General features: G+C 42.9%; 4 protein-coding genes across 8 annotated transcripts in view; 2 read left to right on the plus strand and 2 right to left on the minus strand.

The window, feature by feature from the left end:
* Positions 1 to 3,923, plus strand: part of unc13d (unc-13 homolog D (C. elegans)) — a 20,062-nt gene extending 16,139 nt beyond the window's left edge. Inside the window, exons 30-35 of one of the 3 annotated variants that reach the window (XM_058062057.1) lie at positions 449 to 520; positions 592 to 675; positions 755 to 875; positions 1,922 to 2,045; positions 2,130 to 2,353; positions 3,125 to 3,923. In XM_058062057.1, the coding sequence (XP_057918040.1) occupies positions 449 to 520; positions 592 to 675; positions 755 to 875; positions 1,922 to 2,045; positions 2,130 to 2,353; positions 3,125 to 3,237 (738 nt within the window). In that variant the 3' untranslated portion in view covers positions 3,238 to 3,923. Of the gene's footprint in view, positions 1 to 448; positions 521 to 591; positions 676 to 754; positions 876 to 1,921; positions 2,046 to 2,129; positions 2,354 to 3,124 lie in introns of those variants that run through there. The other 2 variants (XM_058062056.1, XM_058062058.1) reach the window with 2 other exon arrangements.
* On the minus strand, positions 3,260 to 11,833 carry unk (unk zinc finger). Its single transcript, XM_058062059.1, has 15 exons — positions 11,552 to 11,833; positions 11,038 to 11,247; positions 10,222 to 10,398; positions 10,012 to 10,142; positions 9,357 to 9,492; positions 9,158 to 9,275; positions 9,009 to 9,093; positions 8,638 to 8,936; positions 8,500 to 8,565; positions 8,210 to 8,393; positions 8,008 to 8,109; positions 7,740 to 7,925; positions 7,486 to 7,667; positions 6,350 to 6,610; positions 3,260 to 4,496 (listed from the first exon to the last, which is right to left on the minus strand). Exons 1-15 carry the CDS (start codon positions 11,698 to 11,700, stop codon positions 4,329 to 4,331), a joined length of 2,454 nt encoding a protein of 817 aa, XP_057918042.1. The 5' UTR covers positions 11,701 to 11,833; the 3' UTR covers positions 3,260 to 4,328.
* A 635-nt stretch (positions 11,834 to 12,468) lies between these two features.
* LOC131109768 (histone H3.3A) lies at positions 12,469 to 14,279 on the plus strand. Its single transcript, XM_058062111.1, has 4 exons — positions 12,469 to 12,633; positions 13,281 to 13,418; positions 13,486 to 13,639; positions 13,722 to 14,279. The coding sequence occupies exons 2-4, from the start codon at positions 13,291 to 13,293 to the stop codon at positions 13,848 to 13,850; spliced, it is 411 nt and encodes a 136-aa protein (XP_057918094.1). The 5' UTR covers positions 12,469 to 12,633; positions 13,281 to 13,290; the 3' UTR covers positions 13,851 to 14,279.
* si:ch211-250n8.1 (uncharacterized) lies at positions 13,930 to 18,871 on the minus strand. Of its 3 annotated transcripts, XM_058062103.1 has the most exons (17): positions 18,652 to 18,869; positions 18,532 to 18,555; positions 18,358 to 18,465; positions 17,611 to 17,686; positions 17,381 to 17,537; positions 16,951 to 16,996; positions 16,812 to 16,870; positions 16,712 to 16,747; positions 16,586 to 16,638; positions 16,361 to 16,493; positions 15,501 to 15,718; positions 15,393 to 15,438; positions 15,251 to 15,316; positions 15,093 to 15,152; positions 14,935 to 15,020; positions 14,412 to 14,500; positions 13,930 to 14,343 (listed from the first exon to the last, which is right to left on the minus strand). In XM_058062103.1, exons 3-17 carry the CDS (start codon positions 18,380 to 18,382, stop codon positions 14,309 to 14,311), a joined length of 1,185 nt encoding a protein of 394 aa, XP_057918086.1. In that variant the 5' UTR covers positions 18,383 to 18,465; positions 18,532 to 18,555; positions 18,652 to 18,869; the 3' UTR covers positions 13,930 to 14,308. The 3 variants fall into 3 exon arrangements, with proteins under 3 accessions (XP_057918086.1, XP_057918084.1, XP_057918085.1); XM_058062101.1 differs by having other exon boundaries at positions 18,532 to 18,869; XM_058062102.1 differs by lacking the exon at positions 16,712 to 16,747 and having other exon boundaries at positions 16,586 to 16,602; positions 18,532 to 18,871.
* Positions 18,872 to 19,114: the final 243 nt, after the last annotated feature.

Below are 19,114 nucleotides of genomic sequence, written 5' to 3' on the forward strand. Positions count from 1 at the left end.
TGATTGGCTGGGATAGGCTCCAGCACCCCCCGCGACCCTCGTGAGGATAAGCGGTAGAAGATGAATGAATGGTAATGGTTTAATTTCATTTGAACATGCATCAGATTACAATTGAGTGCATCCCATAATCAGTTCACAGTTCCACATGTCCAAAAGGAGTAGGAAGAAGCAAAGCTTATTAAATCCTACCCCTCCATCTGGTACTTTTACAATCAGTAACTGTTACATTTGTTCACTTCCTGCCTTTCTGATATCATTTACATTTTTTTATTATTATTTTTTATTAGCATTTAGCTAGCATTAGCTATTAGCATCACAAAAGCTGTTACATCGTGTGTGAAAAGCATTATAGCTACTGTGGCTTCGACTTCTTGGACCTTGGCTGAATCCAAATAAGGATTCAATTTGACTTGAGGTTTTTCAAGATGGCCGCTGCTGTTCATTCCAGTGCCTAGAGCAGTGTTTCCATGGTGAAGGTAACGGACTTCCATTGAAGATGCTCCATTCTGAAGAGTACGAGGTGAGCTATCCTCGAGGCAACACTTCCACCCAACTACCATAAAACCATTCTGACCTTTCTATCGGCGCCAGATGCTCAAAGCCTACCTGGCGCACCATTCGCTGAGCAGCCGCCAACTTGTGGAGAAGTTCCTGGAAGGAAAAATCTGGGAGCAGGTGAGCTCGCAGCGTGTCCGAGAGCCATGGTTTGGATGAACGTCATCTGAATGTTTTCAATGTGTTTCTGTCTCTGCAGAGAGTGGTTGGCGTTGAGAAATATGGCGCCGTCACCCTACTCACTTCCTATCGGAGATCCGACCAAAGGCTCAGAGTGGAAGTGCTGAACGCCGTCAGCCTTCTACCAATGGACTCCAATGGTGAGCCACACCATTATATTTATTTATTTATTTGGATTATTTTTGACACATTTATTGATTTATATTTTATTATTTCTTACAGTTTTTTATACATGTTTATTTATATAATTTTCATTTTCGTATTTTTATTTATTTTTTAACATTTTAAGTCATTTTTTGACACTTTTATTTAAGCCAATGTTATTTTTTGTTTTTTTAATACAAACATTATAGAAACAATTTTACATAAACAATAATAATAACAATTGATTTATATTTTACTATTTCTTACAGTTTTTATACATGTTTATTTATATAATTTTCATTTTTGTATTTTTATTTGTATTTATTTTTTTTACATTTTAAGTCATTTTTGACACTTATTTAAGCCAATGTTATTTTTGTTTTTTTTAATACAAACATTATAGAAACAATAATAACAATTGATTTATATTTTATTATTTCTTACAGTTTTTTAAACATGTTTATTTATATAATTTTCATTTTTGTATTTTTATTTTATTTATTTCTTTACATTTTAAGTCATTTTTGACACTTTTATTTGAGCCAATGTTTTTTTTTTTAATACAAACATTATAGAAACAATTTTACATAAACAATAATAACAATTGATTTTTATTTTATTATTTCTTGGTTTTTTATACACGTTTTTTATATAATTTTTATTTTTGTGTTTTTATTTTTTTTTTACACTTTTATTTAAGCCATGTTATTTTTCTGTTTTTTAATACAAACAATTTTACATAAACAATAATAACAATTATTGTTTATTATAATGATTTTAATATTTCTGTTTGTTTGTTTTTTTTTTAGCTTTATTATTTTTATGCCTGACATTTTTAAAACATTTTTCAAAGTCATTTTTAAGTTGATAGAATTTTTCCAGCCCACCAGTATTCATACAAAAAGTACAAAATGATCTGATATGAAATGAAATTGCACTATGATGAATATCATTACCAACAACTTGATTATAATATCAAACAAAAAGGTATTTTTAGGTAACGACTACAAGGCCATAAGACATGTTTGTGTACATTCCACAGGTTTAAGTGACCCCTATGTGCAATTATGTCTGGAGCCTTATCACACCTTCCCTCAGGTAGAACCATGTTGCACTGGGATCAAGAGCTGCGACCTAAACCCACTTTTTGATGAGGCCTTTGAGTTGTAAGTCGTCTCTAACTATTCAATTCAAGGCTGCTTTAATTCCACCGCTGCCACTCACATGTCTCTGTCTCCGTGCTGTGGCAGCCTAGTGGGCCTGGATCAGTGCCAGGCTCCAGGGGCGTGCCTGCTGGTGACGGTCCTGGACCACGACACCTTGGTGGCAGACGACTTCGAGGGTGAAGCCTTCCTGTCCCTCAAAGACATACCTGGCGTTGCAAGAGGAGAGGAGCAGACAGACGGCCTGGGCTCACATCCGGATGCCCCCCCTGCCCAAATACGCCTCCCCCTGATGCATCCAAAACCCAACGGTAGCATCACTTTGCATGAATCACCTTTTATCACGTGATTGATACTTACAATATACCGTAAATAACCATTATATTGTGATTCATAATAACAAAAATATTTATATTTGCCCCCCCGTCCTGGTTTTTTTTTGTCACACTTAAATGTTTCATCTCATCAAACTGTAAATGTAAATATTAGTCAACTTGAAGCCTTTTGAAGGTCACCATCACACTACCGCCACCGTATTTTACTCTTGCTATGATGTTCTTTTTCATGCGATGTTACTTTTACGGTGGAGTCATGAACACTGACCTTAACTGAGGCAAGTGAGGCCTGCAGTTCTTTGGATGTTGTTGTGGGGTCTTTTGTGACCAAGAGATTGAACTCAGGTGTGCTAAGTTATGTTTTAACATGGGGGGGGGTTTACAATGTTTGGTGTTTACATTTTGATGCTCTGAAACATTTGAGTGTGACAAACATGCAACAAAAAAAGCGTACGGACAAGCACTTTTTCATATCAAAATTAGCATGAACCCGAAAATAAATTATTTAATCATTATTTATCCAACGGTTCTTAAAAGGATGAAACCTATTCATTTTGAATGACGCTAGACCCATGATAGGTCACATAGTACATAATACTATAAATATTTGTATTTTGTTAGCATGCATGCCCACTTTGCATTACTTCTTACTTCAAAATGTTTTGTTATTGTCAGGAGAAATAATGCATCATATCATATATACGTATATTTGTACTGTAAACATGTGTTTATGTGTGCCTCGTCCAGACGACAACATCCTGAGCTTACTGGAGTCCAGGAAAAGCGAACGTGAAACACAAGCGTTTGTGAAGAAACGGCGACAAAGAGAGAAACAATCCAAGGAGGGAAGTCAAGCATAACGTTCACACCTTTTTCTTCCAAAAATATACAATTTGCTTTAATGATCTGTACCAAAAAAAACTGATTTGGAAACAGTGGAGTAGGATAGATTGTCTCTGTCCGGTCCACTTGTTTTGTCTAATCAGTGCAAAAGAGAATGACGTAAATAAAGTACAATGTCAGAGAAAGCTGTACTAAAGATGCTAAAGATGGCAGGTATGAAAAGAAAATTAAAATTGTGTACAATTGCGACAGTTACACCGAAAAGGGTGGTTTAAAAGACTACACCAAGTCCACTGAGTATATTTTTACCTTGATTGTGTTCATATGCTTTCCTCTTTATGTTTCTACCTGAGTGCTTTTAAGAGGCTGCAATGTTGTAGAGTTCATTCCAAATCTTACAATACACTTGATCAACCTAGATGAGCGCTACCTCATATGTTGGCCCCCTTTGGCTATAGCGATATACAATTAATAACAAGGATGGAACTAAATATGCCCTTTAACGTGTGTTACATCATACCTGAAGACTACTAAGACTTGTGATAATGTTAAACAATAAATATGTTTAAGTCGGAAATCCATTTACACTTCTGTCATGATTCTAAAATTACATTTAGCCAGAAGTGACACAAATGTATAAAAGTAGAATTTTTTTTTATAAATGGCAATTTGTTCTTTGCTGAAATGAGACTATCCTGATTGACAGACTGCCACTTGATTAGGTACGCTCCACCGCTACAATGCAATACGGAAGCGTTATGAATTGTCCTTTTATACAAGGTGGCCATCATAGTGTACCTGATGAAGTAGTAAATGTGCTCCATGGGTACTATTAAAGAAGTGCTGCTTGAGATGAGGAAGTGGAAAAGAACAGTGTTGCTGGTCAACAACTCATGAAATACGTATGTGTGTGTGTACTGGTGACCCCATTGTCAATACTTGAACTCTAATTCATCCTTCTTCCCATATTAAGAGCTTATTAATCACCGACATTGCCAGGAACCACGTGTGATGTCACGCAGAGAGGAATGGTTTGGAGATCCATGGCTGGTATTTGTGGAATCAGGTGAGGTGAGGTCTCTACGATGGTCTGTGATGGTCTGTGAGGTCAGGAGAGCTGCTGCTGCTGCTGCTGCTCCAGTACTTGGTCGGGGCAGAGAGGGCACTCCACGGAGCTGGAGCAGTTTTGGCACTGTAGTCCATGTCCACACGGCAAGGAGACGGAGCCTTGCTCCCCACACGATAAGCAACACTGCCTCTGTTTCTTGTACGCCACCTAGGGACAATGCAGAGGAACTGTCACTTTAAGGGACTTAGCAGAAGAGCTGTCACTTTAAGGGACAATGCATAGGAACTGTCACTTTAAGGGACAATGCAGAGGAGCTGTCACTTTAAGGGACAATGCAGAGGAACTGTCACTTTAAGGGACAATGCAGAGGAACTGTCACTTTAAGGGACTTAGCAGAAGAGCTGTCACTTTAAGGGACAATGCAGAGGAACTGTCACTTTAAGGGACTTAGCAGAAGAGCTGTCACTTTAAGTGACTTAGCAGAAGAGCTGTCACTTTAAGGGACAATGCAGAGGAACTGTCACTTTAAGTGACTTAGCAGAAGAGCTGTCACTTTAAGGGACTTAGCAGAAGAGCTGTCACTTTAAGTGACTTAGCAGAAGAGCTGTCACTTTAAGGGACAATGGAGAGGAACTGTCACTTTAAGGGACAATGCAGAGGAACTGTCACTTTAAGGGACATAGCAGAGGAACTGTCACTTTAAGGGACAATGCAGAGGAACTGTCACTTTAAGGGACAATGCAGAGGAACTGTCACTTTAAGGGACTTAGCAGAAGAGCTGTCACTTTAAGGGACAATGCATAGGAACTGTCACTTTAAGGGACAATGCAGAGGAGCTGTCACTTTAAGGGACAATGCAGAGGAATGTCACTTTAAGGGACATAGCAGAGGAACTGTCACTTTAAGGGACAATGCAGAGGAACTGTCACTTTAAGGGACAATGCAGAGGAACTGTCACTTTAAGGGACTTAGCAGAAGAGCTGTCACTTTAAGGGACAATGCATAGGAACTGTCACTTTAAGGGACAATGCAGAGGAGCTGTCACTTTAAGGGACAATGCAGAGGAGCTGTCACTTTAAGGGACAATGCAGAGGAACTGTCACTTTAAGGGACTTAGCAGAAGAGCTGTCACTTTAAGGGACAATGCATAGGAACTGTCACTTTAAGGGACAATGCAGAGGAGCAGTCACTTTAAGGGACTTAGCAGAAGAGCTGTCACTTTAAAGGACTTAGCAGAAGAGCTGTCACTTTAAGGGACAATGCAGAGGAACTGTCACTTTAAGGGACTTAGCAGAAGAGCTGTCACTTTAAGTGACTTAGCAGAAGAGCTGTCACTTTAAGTGACTTAGCAGAAGAGCTGTCACTTTAAGGGACTTAGCAGAAGAGCTGTCACTTTAAGTGACTTAGCAGAAGAGCTGTCACTTTAAGGGACAATGGAGAGGAACTGTCACTTTAAGGGACAATGCAGAGGAACTGTCACTTTAAGGGACTTAGCAGAAGAGCTGTCACTTTAAGGGACAATGCATAGGAACTGTCACTTTAAGGGACAATGCAGAGGAGCTGTCACTTTAAGGGACAATGCAGAGGAACTGTCACTTTAAGGGACTTAGCAGAAGAGCTGTCACTTTAAGGGACAATGCATAGGAACTGTCACTTTAAGGGACAATGCAGAGGAGCTGTCACTTTAAGGGACTTAGCAGAAGAGCTGTCACTTTAAGGGACAATGCAGGGGAACTGTCACTTTAAGGGACAATGCAGAGGAACTGTCACTTTAAGGGACAATGCAGAGGAACTGTCACTTTAAGGGACATAGCAGAGGAACTGTCACTTTAAGGGACATAGCAGAAGAGCTGTCACGTTAAGGGACAATGCAGAGGAACTGTCACTTTAAGGGACAATGCAGAGGAACTGTCACTTTAAGGGACATAGCAGAAGAGCTGTCACTTTAAGGGAAGGTCACGTGCATTCAGACATGACCCTCTTTTACTTTTTGCTAGATTTTCAGAGAAATACTGTATCAATATTGGGGTCAATACGGTGTATCAGGTGTCGGCTCTTACCTGCTCCACAGCATGCAGGCAGCTGCACAGCTGTGCCTGCAGACTGAGCACGGACTCTAAGGGCAGTCTGTGTAACAGCTGGAGCTGGTGTAGGGCTAGATGGGGGTTTTCGCCACTCTTCAGGGTCTCCAGCGCCTCATCCAGGAGAGCAGCTTGTCTCTGTGCCTCCTCCTCGGCCTGCCTGGTTCTCTCCGCCTCCATGGCCAGCCGTGCCGCGTGGGCGCGCGACTCCTCTGCGTCGGCTTTCAGTGTGGCCCACGTCTGCAGGACGGAAAACGTCAAAGGCAAGATTATTGTTTGTAACTTCTTCCTGCTACAGCGTTCGATAAATGTACTGTACATGGCATTGCACAGACCAGGGTTCAATTCCACCCTCGGCCATCTCTGTGTGGAGTTTGCATGTTCTCCCTGTGCATGCGTGGGTTTTCTCCGGGTACTCCGGTTTCCTCCCACATTCCAAAAACATGCTAGGTTAATTGGCCACTCCAAATTGTCCATAGGTATGAATGTGAGTGTGAATTGTTGTTTGTCTATATGTGCCCTATGATTGGTTGGCCACCAGTCCAGGGTGTACCCCGCCTCTCACCCGAAGACAGCTGGGATAGGCTCCAGCACCCCCCGCGACCCTCGTGAGGAAAAAGCGGTAGAAAATGAATGAATGAATGAATGAATGAATGAATGAATGAATGGCATTGCACTTGCAGCACTAGTGACACCTAGAGGCAGTTCATCAACATCTTTTACTGCTTTCAACTGTAGTTGTATCTTATACAACCAATATTCTTATGCTTGAAAAGTATTCATTCAGGCTATGTATACCAGTAATGTGCTTTTTTTGGACTAACAGTAGGCAATAGTCACCCACAAAACATTAATTCATTCATTTTTGAAACGACTATTAGATGGAGAATAGGCATTCATGAAATGTTAATGAATGATGTGATGATGATGTACTATTCATGTTTTTGTTGCAGGGTAAACATCGGGGATCATAACTTATATTCCCCTGCAATATTTATAACCAACATTGCCTGTCAACCCCAGTGCCTTCCTGTGACGACAACAAAACATGAGCGTGTGTATAATGGTTGCTAGAATTCCCCTGACTAAGCTCTTAATGGGGAGAAAAAGGCTACCTGAGCTGTGTGTCTCCAGCTGTGACCCCACTGCTTCAGCGCTCTGTGAGACTCCTCCAGCTCCTGCTTGAGCCTGGTGGTCTCTGCACAGGGACCAGAGGGTAGCAAGGTAGGAGGGGTCCCGGGGGAGCCTTGGCCTGATGGGAAGTGCTCCCAGATGTTACTACTCATGCCATTAAGACCTGCATACATAAAACAGATGAAATAAATGCAAAGAGTCGTAACATCAACAGTGGGGGTGGCGTTCCACAAACCTAAGGAGCTGTGAGATGGTCCCAGGAAAGAGGTCTCCTGTTGGCCTGGTTGTGACAGCTGAGAGGAGAAGAACGGGGAGGTGTTGGGTCTGATTGGTGGGGAAGGTGAAGGAGAGCTAAAAGGGCCGGACGTGCTGAAGGATCCAGGGATGTTGACGGGCGCAGAACTTTGAAGCTGGCTACCTCCTGCACAGGAAAAAAAAAACATTTGCCATAAAACTCCACACTGGGAGACTGTGAGTGCTGTTAGGACAATTTACACAATTACCTAGCATAATGCCCACACTGGGCAGCGTGGCGCTGCTATCCAAACCTCTCTCCAGCGCCGACACGCCAAAGTCATTCAGGTCAAGGTCATCCAGCGCTGACTCTGCAACATAAAAAGCATCAGAAGAGCACAGCAATTATTTTAGACCTTCACTGACCGTACAGATCGACATAAACTGTACAATCCGTACATGGTAACCTACCAACGACTGACTCCACTGTCTCGCTGGTGGGATAGAAGGGCAAGGCGTTGGCGTTCATCCCTGATGCGATGCTGGTTCCCGGGGGTCCAGGAGGTGCTGGGCTGGGCGGGGTGGCAGCCAAACTGGAGGGAATGCTGGAGGATATGCTTAAAGGGCTGCCCACAGGTAGAAACACCAACAGATCCTGAGGGAGATATCATCTTATGTTCACGTGTGGGCAAACTACCCCCTTTTTTTGTACTTACAGGTGCAAATTAAAGAGGTGGCTGTCATAAAGGAATAAATTCTACCTGTTTGCTTTGAGCTAATGTCATCTCTCTGCTACGCTGCTCAAGAGCAAAACTTCTATGCTTTGCCTGAAAAAACAACAAACAAACCATGATCAGATGCAACTATTCCCATTTTGGCCTCCTTTTTATCCTCCTCACCTGATCCTCTCTCTCAAATCCAGGTGCCCTGCCATAGCCTCCCTCTCCTGCCCAGGGAGACAAAGGCTCGGCCCCTTCTCTCATGGCCTCACACAGAGTTAACACGCGACCCAGCAGTCCTTGCTCAGCTCCGAGTGAGCCAGCAGAAGGTGAGAAGGGGTCAGCCAAATGACCAAGCCCCATGTTGTGTCCTGCTGTGTCCACCGCCGCCGCCTCCTCTGCAGCGCCAGGATCTGGAGGTCGTGGAGGTGGTGGTGAGCTGGGAGAGGGAAATGATGGTTCCTCGAGGGCCACTGGCTCTGGAGTGTTTTGTTTTTATTAGAATGCTGTGTTTTGTTGTGGCACTGAGGGATATGTCACGGCAAACTTACTTTCAACGTGTGCAAAAGCACAAAAAGGGCCTCTGGGACAGCTGCCGCACTGCTGCATGTCATTACACTTAGTGGACTTATAAATCTGTGGAAACACTAAGTCATATTCTGGCGTGTCCGCATTTGTACACCGTGTTTTTCAGACGCACCTCCGGGTGGAACTGTTGTTCTGTTCTGGTGTGGCAATACTGGCATCCCTCGGCCCCCTCGCATTTGCTGGGATCGCCCCACTCCTCACTGTGCTTCACAGCTGGACACGGTAACGCTCTGTGGGCGCAGGAGCATGTAAACAACGCTGTCAAGAAAAGGCAGTTTCTTGTATTATATATGTATATATTTATTTTGCACCTGTATTTGTGCTTGTGTGGGCTCCGCCGCCTGTCTTTGCTGTTATGGTAATATGGACAGGCGTAACCTTGGCGACACAGGCGGGGTGGCTTCTTACAGAGCTCTGTCTTGTAGTGGGACAGCACGTAGTTGTTATCTAAACACACACAAAGAGTGGGGACAATTAGGCAGACAGTTGAAGAGATATTGTATGTACTACATGGGTACAATTCTATATCTTCCCCACTCATTGAAAAATAACACATGAAATATATGTGGACATATTAGCCAATCAGAAGCCAAAAAGAAAAGAAACCGCCTGTATTGCATTTTTGGATCACTCCCTTCCTCAATATTAAGCACTCCCGGTTTATTCTTCCATCACGTCAGAAGGGAAGTTTAGCAAATTTGCATTGTTTTCAGCACCTTGGTGCCATTCTTCCATAAACAATGGCATGAATGGAGTGAGCCCTTTAGTCGGTCAACCAGCGGGTGGAGGCGGGGCCGCTAGTATGCACACAGAGTGCAGAAGAGTGTAATGTAGTAGAAATTATATTAGTATATTTTTTATATCCACTCTATAGTACTAATAGAAATGAATACAGAATACATACTAGTTTTAAACCCCACACGATGCTGAATACCAGCGAGAAAAGAGTGTACATGAAGATATTACCTTGCCAGCGTGGTTCCTCACTCAGTATTTTCTCTATGAGGGCCGTACTTGCGGCCTGGCCTGACTGTGCGTCTCCACCAGCTCCTTCTGTGGGGCCCGAGCCACCTTGCAACTCCATCACTTGCACTTCCCTGTGAAAAAGACCCAAAGCAAAACACCTTACAATCACAACATATTGACATAATTTGCAATGAGGGTTATTTTCTGCACCTGATATCATACACAGGGCTGCGTAAGTCATGTGACCCGTGCGCAAAGGCACAGTGGGAACCGTTCTTGCTGCAGTGGCCTTTTGTATCTGTTTCATGGATACATGAGCCTGTCTTATAGTAGCGCAGGTGATACCGTCGCTCTGTGTCACCTGCTGTCCGATGTAGGAATGCACACCTAGGGGGCACAAAACACATCATTTAATAACAAGACAATTTCATCTTCTACCTTTCATTTTTGTAAAGTACATTGAGAAATGTTTTGTATTTTTTCTTTTACTACTAGCAAAGGTAGTTGAGTGATATGTATTGCACAACGGGCGCACCAAAGTTTGTTTGCATGTCTTGAATGCGTTGCACTTTAACCAGCATCCTTCACATTTACATTCTTTCTTTTACTGTAATCACAAACCATAAGGCTACTTTTGAAGAACACAAAGTGAGAGACAGGCAACATTCAGATGGTAACGTCTATGTGACGACACTATTCTTCTTACAGTCACCACTGGGGCATTCCCTCAAGTGGTACTTTATCACCTGAATAGCTCACTTATTCGAGCAATTGTGAGACGAAATGTTTAGGATCTCAAAACTGTTGGTTTTTGCTTTCACACCAACCCAACAAAAGGTTTTCATCATTACACATTTAAAATTGTAAACAGCCAGGTTCTTTCCAACTCTAACTGCATGGCCACAGACAACAACAATGTATCCCACATGTTATCTAGCAAGAGCAACATTTGATGACAAAGTGTAGTAATCTACTAGCCAATTTGATTGCTATGACATGTTTAGTGAGCTTGCAGTTCCCCCTTACTCGTCTCCATCAGGACAGGTTCCTGATCCCTCGTCGTATTTGGTACAGTAAACATCTGGGCTGTAGTTGAAGGTCCCGTCCCGTTTGCGCATGGGTCGGCGGCGCCGCTGGTTCAAGAAGTGCCAGTGGAAACAAGAAAAGGGTCTGTGTTGTGTACATTTGTGTTGTACAAACAGGGGACATTGCTCTGTTCTGAACTCCTTCAGGTATCTGAGAGGGGGTAGCAACAGAAACGACATCATTGTAAAAGCACAATACTGAATGTGTGTAACATATTTAATCACATTTCATCTTTACTTCATCCCTGTCTTGCACACTTTCTATGTTTAATTCAATGCTAATGTAATTGCTTTTATCGTTGGGTAACTTTAGAGCGTCTAATCGAGATTAGGACTAGTAGTAGATTTTAGCGTCATGTGTAAGGAACACATTCCGTTACTGTACACGCTATACTATAATACATTCGTGTGTGCGCTTAGCTAGCTTATTTAGCTAACTGGCTAACATCACGTACGTGTAGTGCTGAGGTTTCTCGGGCTGAATGTTCAACACGGTTGCGGGAGATGTCGAGCCCCCCGCGGATGAAGACGAAGAGGACGACGAGTGTGCCCCGGTGGACGTCGCTCCCGATGATAACGGGGGCTGGGGCTGCGTTTTAGACATTTTAGCCGTCGGAAGCGTCACAACAACGATCTTGTTTTTAGCAGAAGAAGCTAGCTAGCCGAGTTAGCTTCGAAATCCGCATACTACGACGATTTGAGTTTGCGCAAGACAACAGGAAGTACTACAAGTGCGACGTTCAGGTTCTCTAGTAATTTTGAGATTACCTAAATTAACTATTTACCTAAAAACGTTACCCAAATGGGCGATTTAAAAACGTATGTTCAACTCTTGTTGACATTTTACAAGATAGGGTCGAGTAACTAAGTCCACTCATTATATGCTACACAAAACACACATATGGGCGACTTGACTGGGGTTAAACGCCCATATCTTTGTGATACTATTAGGACACTGGCCCTTTTGCAGTTATACACAACTCCGTGAATGACCAATATAAAACATAAGCGTTACAAAATAACGAATTCACGAGGATTGAAAAATACAAGGCGTGTATTGGAACAGGGTCACATTGTATTATTTTTGTTTGGCGGGTGTTCTTTGCTGTACCATGTGATCAGTGTCGTCATCTGAGTTTGCGCAAGACAGATGAAGTACAACATAAAAATGCTACGTATTTAATGACAATTTACAAGATAAGATAGCCATGATAAATTATATAAGAGGCATATATGTGGAAAAATGTATAACAAATATTACACTTTTATATGACGAATGTCTATTTGTAAATATTAAAACATTCAAGTCGTTGTAGCCAGCTCACTTTTGTATTCATTTTGTCTGTTGTATCTTATTGGCTGTATCACGTGACCGCGGTCGTCAACGTACCAATGGGCGTGAAGAAGGTTTACGGGATGACGTCACGCCACACTATTAATACTTGGCCTCAATCTTCAATGCAGCATTGATCGTTTTCCGAGGTGACCGTGCCAGCGAACTATACAGAGCTCACTTCACGACGTCATCGTCAGTAAGGTAAGTAATCTTGTGTTTTGGTCGTATAGCCTTGCGTGTATGATTTCATAGCTTTCACTGAGCTGTATCCACGGTTCGTGTTGCTGTGTTGTTAGACTGACGAACATGAGCGTTGTGCTAGCCCTAACAAGAACAATGGGTTCGTTTTACTGTGCGTTTCTATGTTAAAACTGCAACGACTGCCCACCCGATACCGTTGGTAAGTTAAATACTAATGTTTATTTATCACAGAGGTTGACGGGGAAAACATGTGACGTTAATTGCCAGTAAGATTAAGCTGGCTGAGCGTTTTCGTGGTGTCGAGTGTGGGGGGGTGAAAGGAGATCGAAAATGGCGACAAGCTGAGGCTCATGGCGGCCTGTTGGCACCACTTATTGTAAAACATTTTTTTAAAAACCCGACTATTAAAATGTTAACTAAATGTTAACCTGTGTTTTTTTGTGACGTTCCGTTGATCCGAATGATGTGTGAAGTTGGATGATACAAGTCGTTTGTCGAAGCTAAACGAGACACCTCCTAGTTAGGCAGGAGGGGGATGGGCAGGCTCTTGTTGGCTAAGCTACCGCGTTGACACCGACGGAAGCTGTTTCTAGTAATGGTGGTATAATTTGAAATTCGTGATATTGATACATATTTTCTGCTTGTAGGTAATACGAGATGGCCCGTACCAAGCAGACTGCTCGTAAGTCCACTGGAGGAAAGGCGCCAAGGAAGCAGCTTGCGACCAAGGCAGCCAGAAAGAGTGCGCCCTCAACTGGAGGAGTGAAGAAGCCCCATCGCTACAGGTGGGTTTATAATAACATGTGACGTCACAACACGCGGATGCACAGCTCACATATTTTCTTCCCTTAGGCCAGGAACTGTGGCTTTGAGGGAGATCCGTCGTTACCAGAAGTCCACGGAGTTGCTCATCCGTAAGCTGCCCTTTCAACGCCTGGTGAGGGAGATTGCCCAGGACTTCAAGACTGACCTGCGTTTCCAGAGTGCTGCCATTGGGGCTCTTCAGGTACTTTTTACCATGTGACTATCACATGAAACTGCAAGGATTTATGCACTTTTGGAGCTAACGCATAATTTTTTTTTAATAGGAGGCCAGTGAGGCTTACCTGGTGGGTTTGTTTGAGGACACCAATCTGTGCGCCATCCACGCCAAGCGTGTCACCATCATGCCCAAAGACATACAGCTGGCCCGCAGGATAAGGGGCGAAAGGGCCTAAAGATCCTCTTGACGGCGTTGTCAACACATAATCCTATTTATCGTACCTAACAATTTTTGTGGACTTCATTTCTTGGGTATTTTTCTTTTTTGCGACTTTTGTATCGTATTTTAGACATCAACCATTCCACAAGCTAATGGGTAGTTGTGTAGGACTATTTGCCTGTTATATATGAATCATTACGTTAAAAGACATAATTGCCCCCTCCATTCAACTTAAGGCTAATATCTTGCTATGTTGGCACCATACCATTTTAGCACAATGCAGCTCACTCGGTAATCTCGTCACTGTTATTGGTGCAAAGAGCAGACCCTATTTTTCTGGACTGCTTTTTACGTGTTTTCCAACATTGAACAAAAACTGGCAGCTACATTTTACTATTTATGAAATTGTCATGTCTTTCTATTAAAGGTCTTTATGAATAGAAAATTGTGTTTTTTATTGACAATACATCCATGTCATACAAACCACTCCGTGTGTTTGAAACCGGTAGCTGCAAAAAAACCTGCATTAACGTGGCATGATGCGTATAACAATTGATGTAACTAAGTGCGTGCTCACCTATACGACAGACGATGTCCTTGCAGGCTTCAAAGCTACCTGCTTTGAATACCACACAGTTGAAGTTTGGTGGTGGTTCTGGGGTGTCGCTGTGGAAGTGTGATGTTGCATTAAAGTGTGTCCACAATCAAAGTAAAGCAACTCCACTTAATGAATACCAGATACTAAACACGGGTTTAAACTATGCTCGATTAATTTGTGATGCATGTGCACATAAGTAAATATTTTTAAATCTGCACTGTGGTGTTTTCGTTTAAGGTGGATTACAGCATGAAAGTTAGCCAGGGGGCCAGACCTGGTGGGTATACACATCTCACTACTGAAGCTGTAATATCTTGCAGCACAGAACATGTACAATACATGAACAAATGCAATACTTTCTCATTGCAGAAACATTCTTAGGAACATCCCGCTGTTCTTGGGGGGCTTGTGGCATTTGGAGCATTTTTCTATGACGTGTTTTATATGGGTTTTGATCATTTCTGTGTTTGGGTGATGCATACAGAATGAATGTTATACTTACACAACACAAAAGCCCATGATGGTGTAGTCCGGCTGACAGTACCTCCCAACACATGATATCTCTGGATAGTGATGCTCACACAGTTTCTACAAAAAAAACACAAACCCTTCTGTGATTCTCCACACAATCGTTGCAGTGACATAAATATCCACACCCACCAGTTGACTGCTGCTCTCTGTGCACGTTAAGTGAGTTTCCTGCAAATCTAGAAGCACTTCCTGTTGGGCAAACATGTGAGGGTTTATGTTTACACTTAAGTGAGAAGGCAGAAGAGCTTTTAAGGTGACTGCCGCAAGCAGGGGAGCGGTGTGCTAACCTTGCTCTGCAGGTTTTTCTGCAGCACTTGGGAAATTGCATGCTGCAGCACATCCTTGCTTCCGTACTAAAAGAAAAACAGGATCATCAAAACATCATAATACATAATAATTAAGAGAAAGTAAAAAAAAAAAAAGCTTTACCCCTCCAATATTTGCTGTGCCCAAGAACTGGACAATGTAGACAATCCTGTCAAAAAAAGAGGCTCGTTTTTAGGCTTGATCATTTGAAGGCTTTTTGTACTGACTTGCCTTCCCTCTTTGAGACACTCTGATGGAGCAGAAGCTCTCTGGTCATTTGCAGCCGTCTGCTGGCAAAGAACAGGGCCAAGCTGCAACCAGGGGTTCTCCATCCTCAGAGTTCGCAGGAGTTTAACGAGAGGACGATACACTGTCCCATCCTGGGCCTTCCATCGCACAATGCGGATGGACAGTGGGTGGCCCTTGAAGCGAGATAGGACCACACCTGCCTGGCAAAGATTTAGACACAGACAGGTTATATGGCTTCTCAGAGGGTTATATTTTACTGAGAATGAGACAAGAACAGTTTGTCCAGACAGTGTGGAGCCAAGTGGCCTACTTCCTGTTCTTTAATTACTTTTAATAACCATGAACAACAGGTAATGGAATGATAAATAACATTGCAATCATTCAGTACATAGTATAGTGATACTGTACTGCAGAAGTGTTGACCCACATTCACAACAACATTCTAGCCTTTGTTACATGAAATTGGATTAATTTATTTCAGAGTTGATTCTGAAAAGTTCCCTTTCATAGCATCTCCTTTAGCTGAGCTGCTTCCAGTACACATTTCTAATGATTTTTTCATCCAATCTGATTTCAGCTTCCATGTGTTGCCATGTAGATGTCAATCCACCCAGGGTCTTAGCAACCAGGCATGTTGGCCCATGTCATGTCTGAAAGACTCTGCCTAACACCGACAGTCAAAAGTGGGCTTGAATGCATCACCACATGAACTTTAGCTTTAGTAATAATGTTATTCATCCTCAATTCTACAATGCCACACACACACAATTGCATTATATTGCATTTTGAAAACACAACACAACTCCCAAGGAGTCAGTGCCTTATTAGCAGTATTATGGTACCTGTCCGTGCTTGGAGTTTCTCAGCGAAGTGCCGTTGATCTCGTCTATGACGTCACCACGACAGATGAAGTTGTCAACGTGCGCCTGTCTGCCAGGCATCAAGTCCAGAAGGAAGACACGGCCACCGAGGTAGCTACCAAACAAATGGGAGGCAATAAAACTATATTTTGTTACTTTTTTACGCAGCGTAATGTAATCAGAGCAGCTTAAAAAAAATATACAGACCTGAAGACCATTCCCACCTGTTGACAGGGCACCACTTCGTATGTTTCACACACCTGGAAAACAAATACTAACTAACTAAACGACTAATAAAGTGTGAAGTGGTATTAGTAGTAGTGGTATTGTTACCGGTAGCAGCCAGCTATCATCCAAAAAACTGCAATTCTGGACAGAGAAGTGTGGTTTTGTGAAGCACATCAAGCAAATGTGTGGAGTGAATAAATCTGACCTCCATGTCCAATTTGAACTCCATGTGAGAGAGGACCAGCAGCAGGGATATAAAAGGTTCTGGAAGTGGACAAAGAAGACTAAGATGACCTCTTCTACTTCTACAGTTTTCTGTTTGTAAAATTTCAATAAAGATTCACCTAGAAATTCCTCATTCCGTAGGATTGAGAAGGTTGGGCTGTACCACTGAAGGCGGAGACAAAGAATATGACTGCATTGCAGCGATTTTCATAAACATTCAGTTCATAGCTGGGCAACACGGTGGGCGAGTGGTTAGCATGTTCGGTCACACAGTCAGGAGATCGGGGAGACCTGGGTTTGATTCTCTGCTTAGGCATGTGTGGAGTTAGCATGTTCTCCATGTGGGTTTTCCCCGGGTACTCCGGTTTCCTCCCACATTTCAAAAAGTTAAATAAAGACACCTCATACCCAAGATGAGGATAAGCGGCATAGAAAATGGATGGATGGATCACACAGGACATCTTTGTATTTGTGGTTTTGTGGAAAAACATGTTTATAACTAACATATGAACAGCAAAAATGAATATTAAAACAGAAAATATATCTGACCTCTAGGATTCTGTGAGTGTGCAGGAGGTGTCTGATGAACTGTGGCAGGGTCTTGCGGCTGAGAGCCAATCTGAGCAGGTAGCGACCTTTACCCTGAGCTGAGAGCAGCTTCCTACAAGCGTTAGTCTGTTCCACAGCCAACGACAAAGCACACAGCCTACAATCACAGGACAAAACGATGTTTAACATCCAAGTGCATCCCCTTTATTATCTTATTATAGTGGTGTCACCTGCCACAAGAGTCTTGGTGGGGAAGCCGTTCAAAACACTGCCAGTAGTCTCTATGGACCAGATTGAGAAGCGGCTCTGGAAAGAAAGCACACATACAGCTGACATTGAAAAGTGTAGTTCCATACGTGCATGTCAGTCGTCGAAATTCCAAATCTGCATTCCAGTTGCCGCAATTTTATTGAATTTCCAGGAAAATGGCAATTGCATGGCAGCACGGTGGACGAGTGGAGTTTGCATGTTTCCCCCGTGCATGCGTGGGTTTTCTGCAGGGTACTCCGATTTCCTCCCACATTCCAAAAACATGCTGGGTTAAATTGTCCAAATGCTAGTCCAAATTGTCCATAGGTATGAATGTGAGTGTGAATGGTTGTTTGTCTATATGTGCCCTGTGATTGGCTGGCCACCAGTCCAGGGTGTACCCCGCCTCTCGCCCGAAGACAGCTGGGATAGGCTCCAGCACCCCCACGACCCTCACAAGAATACACAAGAACACACAAGAATACCTTTCAAATGGGCATTATTGTACAGTATGTGTCAATAGAGAGTTTTTTTGTCATGCATGTTTCTGGTTGATTCCTTGGCTGGGAATCTCATGTGTTGGAATCTGAAGTATGACAGGTGTACTATACCTTGTCAGCCTATGAAACACGCAGTTAAAATAGCAAGTGCTTGCTAGGTAGCTCCAAGTCCACAGCTACAATGCTGTACTAGTAATAAAGAATGGAGTAATAAATAGCACTACTAACGTTGGAGTCCTTTCCTGAGAACCATCTCAAGAAGCTCACAGCATGACACTAGGTGAGGGTTGCTGTCGGTCACGGTCTCCCCATCGGACTGCAGGTTCAGTACACACACTGGGAGGGAATAGAATGTGTATATTAAGATAATTTAGTGCTGTAGGTGCGTGTTGCTATTGTTACCTTTGAGGGCGGTGAGAAGTGGATCTTTGGGTGACATAATTACCGATCAGCTGTGTCAAAGGCACACTTCCGCATAGCCAAAACTAAGGTAGAATCATCATCACGACTGACTTTACTCACAGACTCCGACGCTATTTCAGAAAACACTCCAAATAGTTAAGTCCTGTCAATTTAAAAAAATCGGTTTAGTGTTTAAAATCCTTCCATTGGAGCCATTGTATCTGCTGTCGTTGTTTACACCGGCGCGCGTGCTAGTTTTCTTCTTTCATTTCCGGAGGTGTAGTAGTAGAGCAAGTAAATGCATTACTGCCCCCTGTAGTCGTTTGAGTGTCATAACACTCTGTCTATGTCTATGCTATGTCTTCGTATCTTCGTATCCACTTTTGATGAAATGCAGGATGTCATTGGCTCTCTCATCGATGAGTTATATCATACATAATTGAAACCCAAGCCGCAGGCTGTGCTGAATGCGAAGCGAGGAAGAAAACGACGACCAAGCGCCTAATTTTACGATGGCGCCCTCTGCTGGCGGTAGTATTAACCTGCATCAGTCCCCGCTGAATCTATAAAGCGCTTGCCGTCA

The sequence above is a fragment of the Doryrhamphus excisus genome, chromosome 22 (genome assembly GCF_030265055.1).
Source record: "Doryrhamphus excisus isolate RoL2022-K1 chromosome 22, RoL_Dexc_1.0, whole genome shotgun sequence".
Classification (NCBI taxonomy): Eukaryota; Metazoa; Chordata; class Actinopteri; order Syngnathiformes; family Syngnathidae; genus Doryrhamphus; species Doryrhamphus excisus.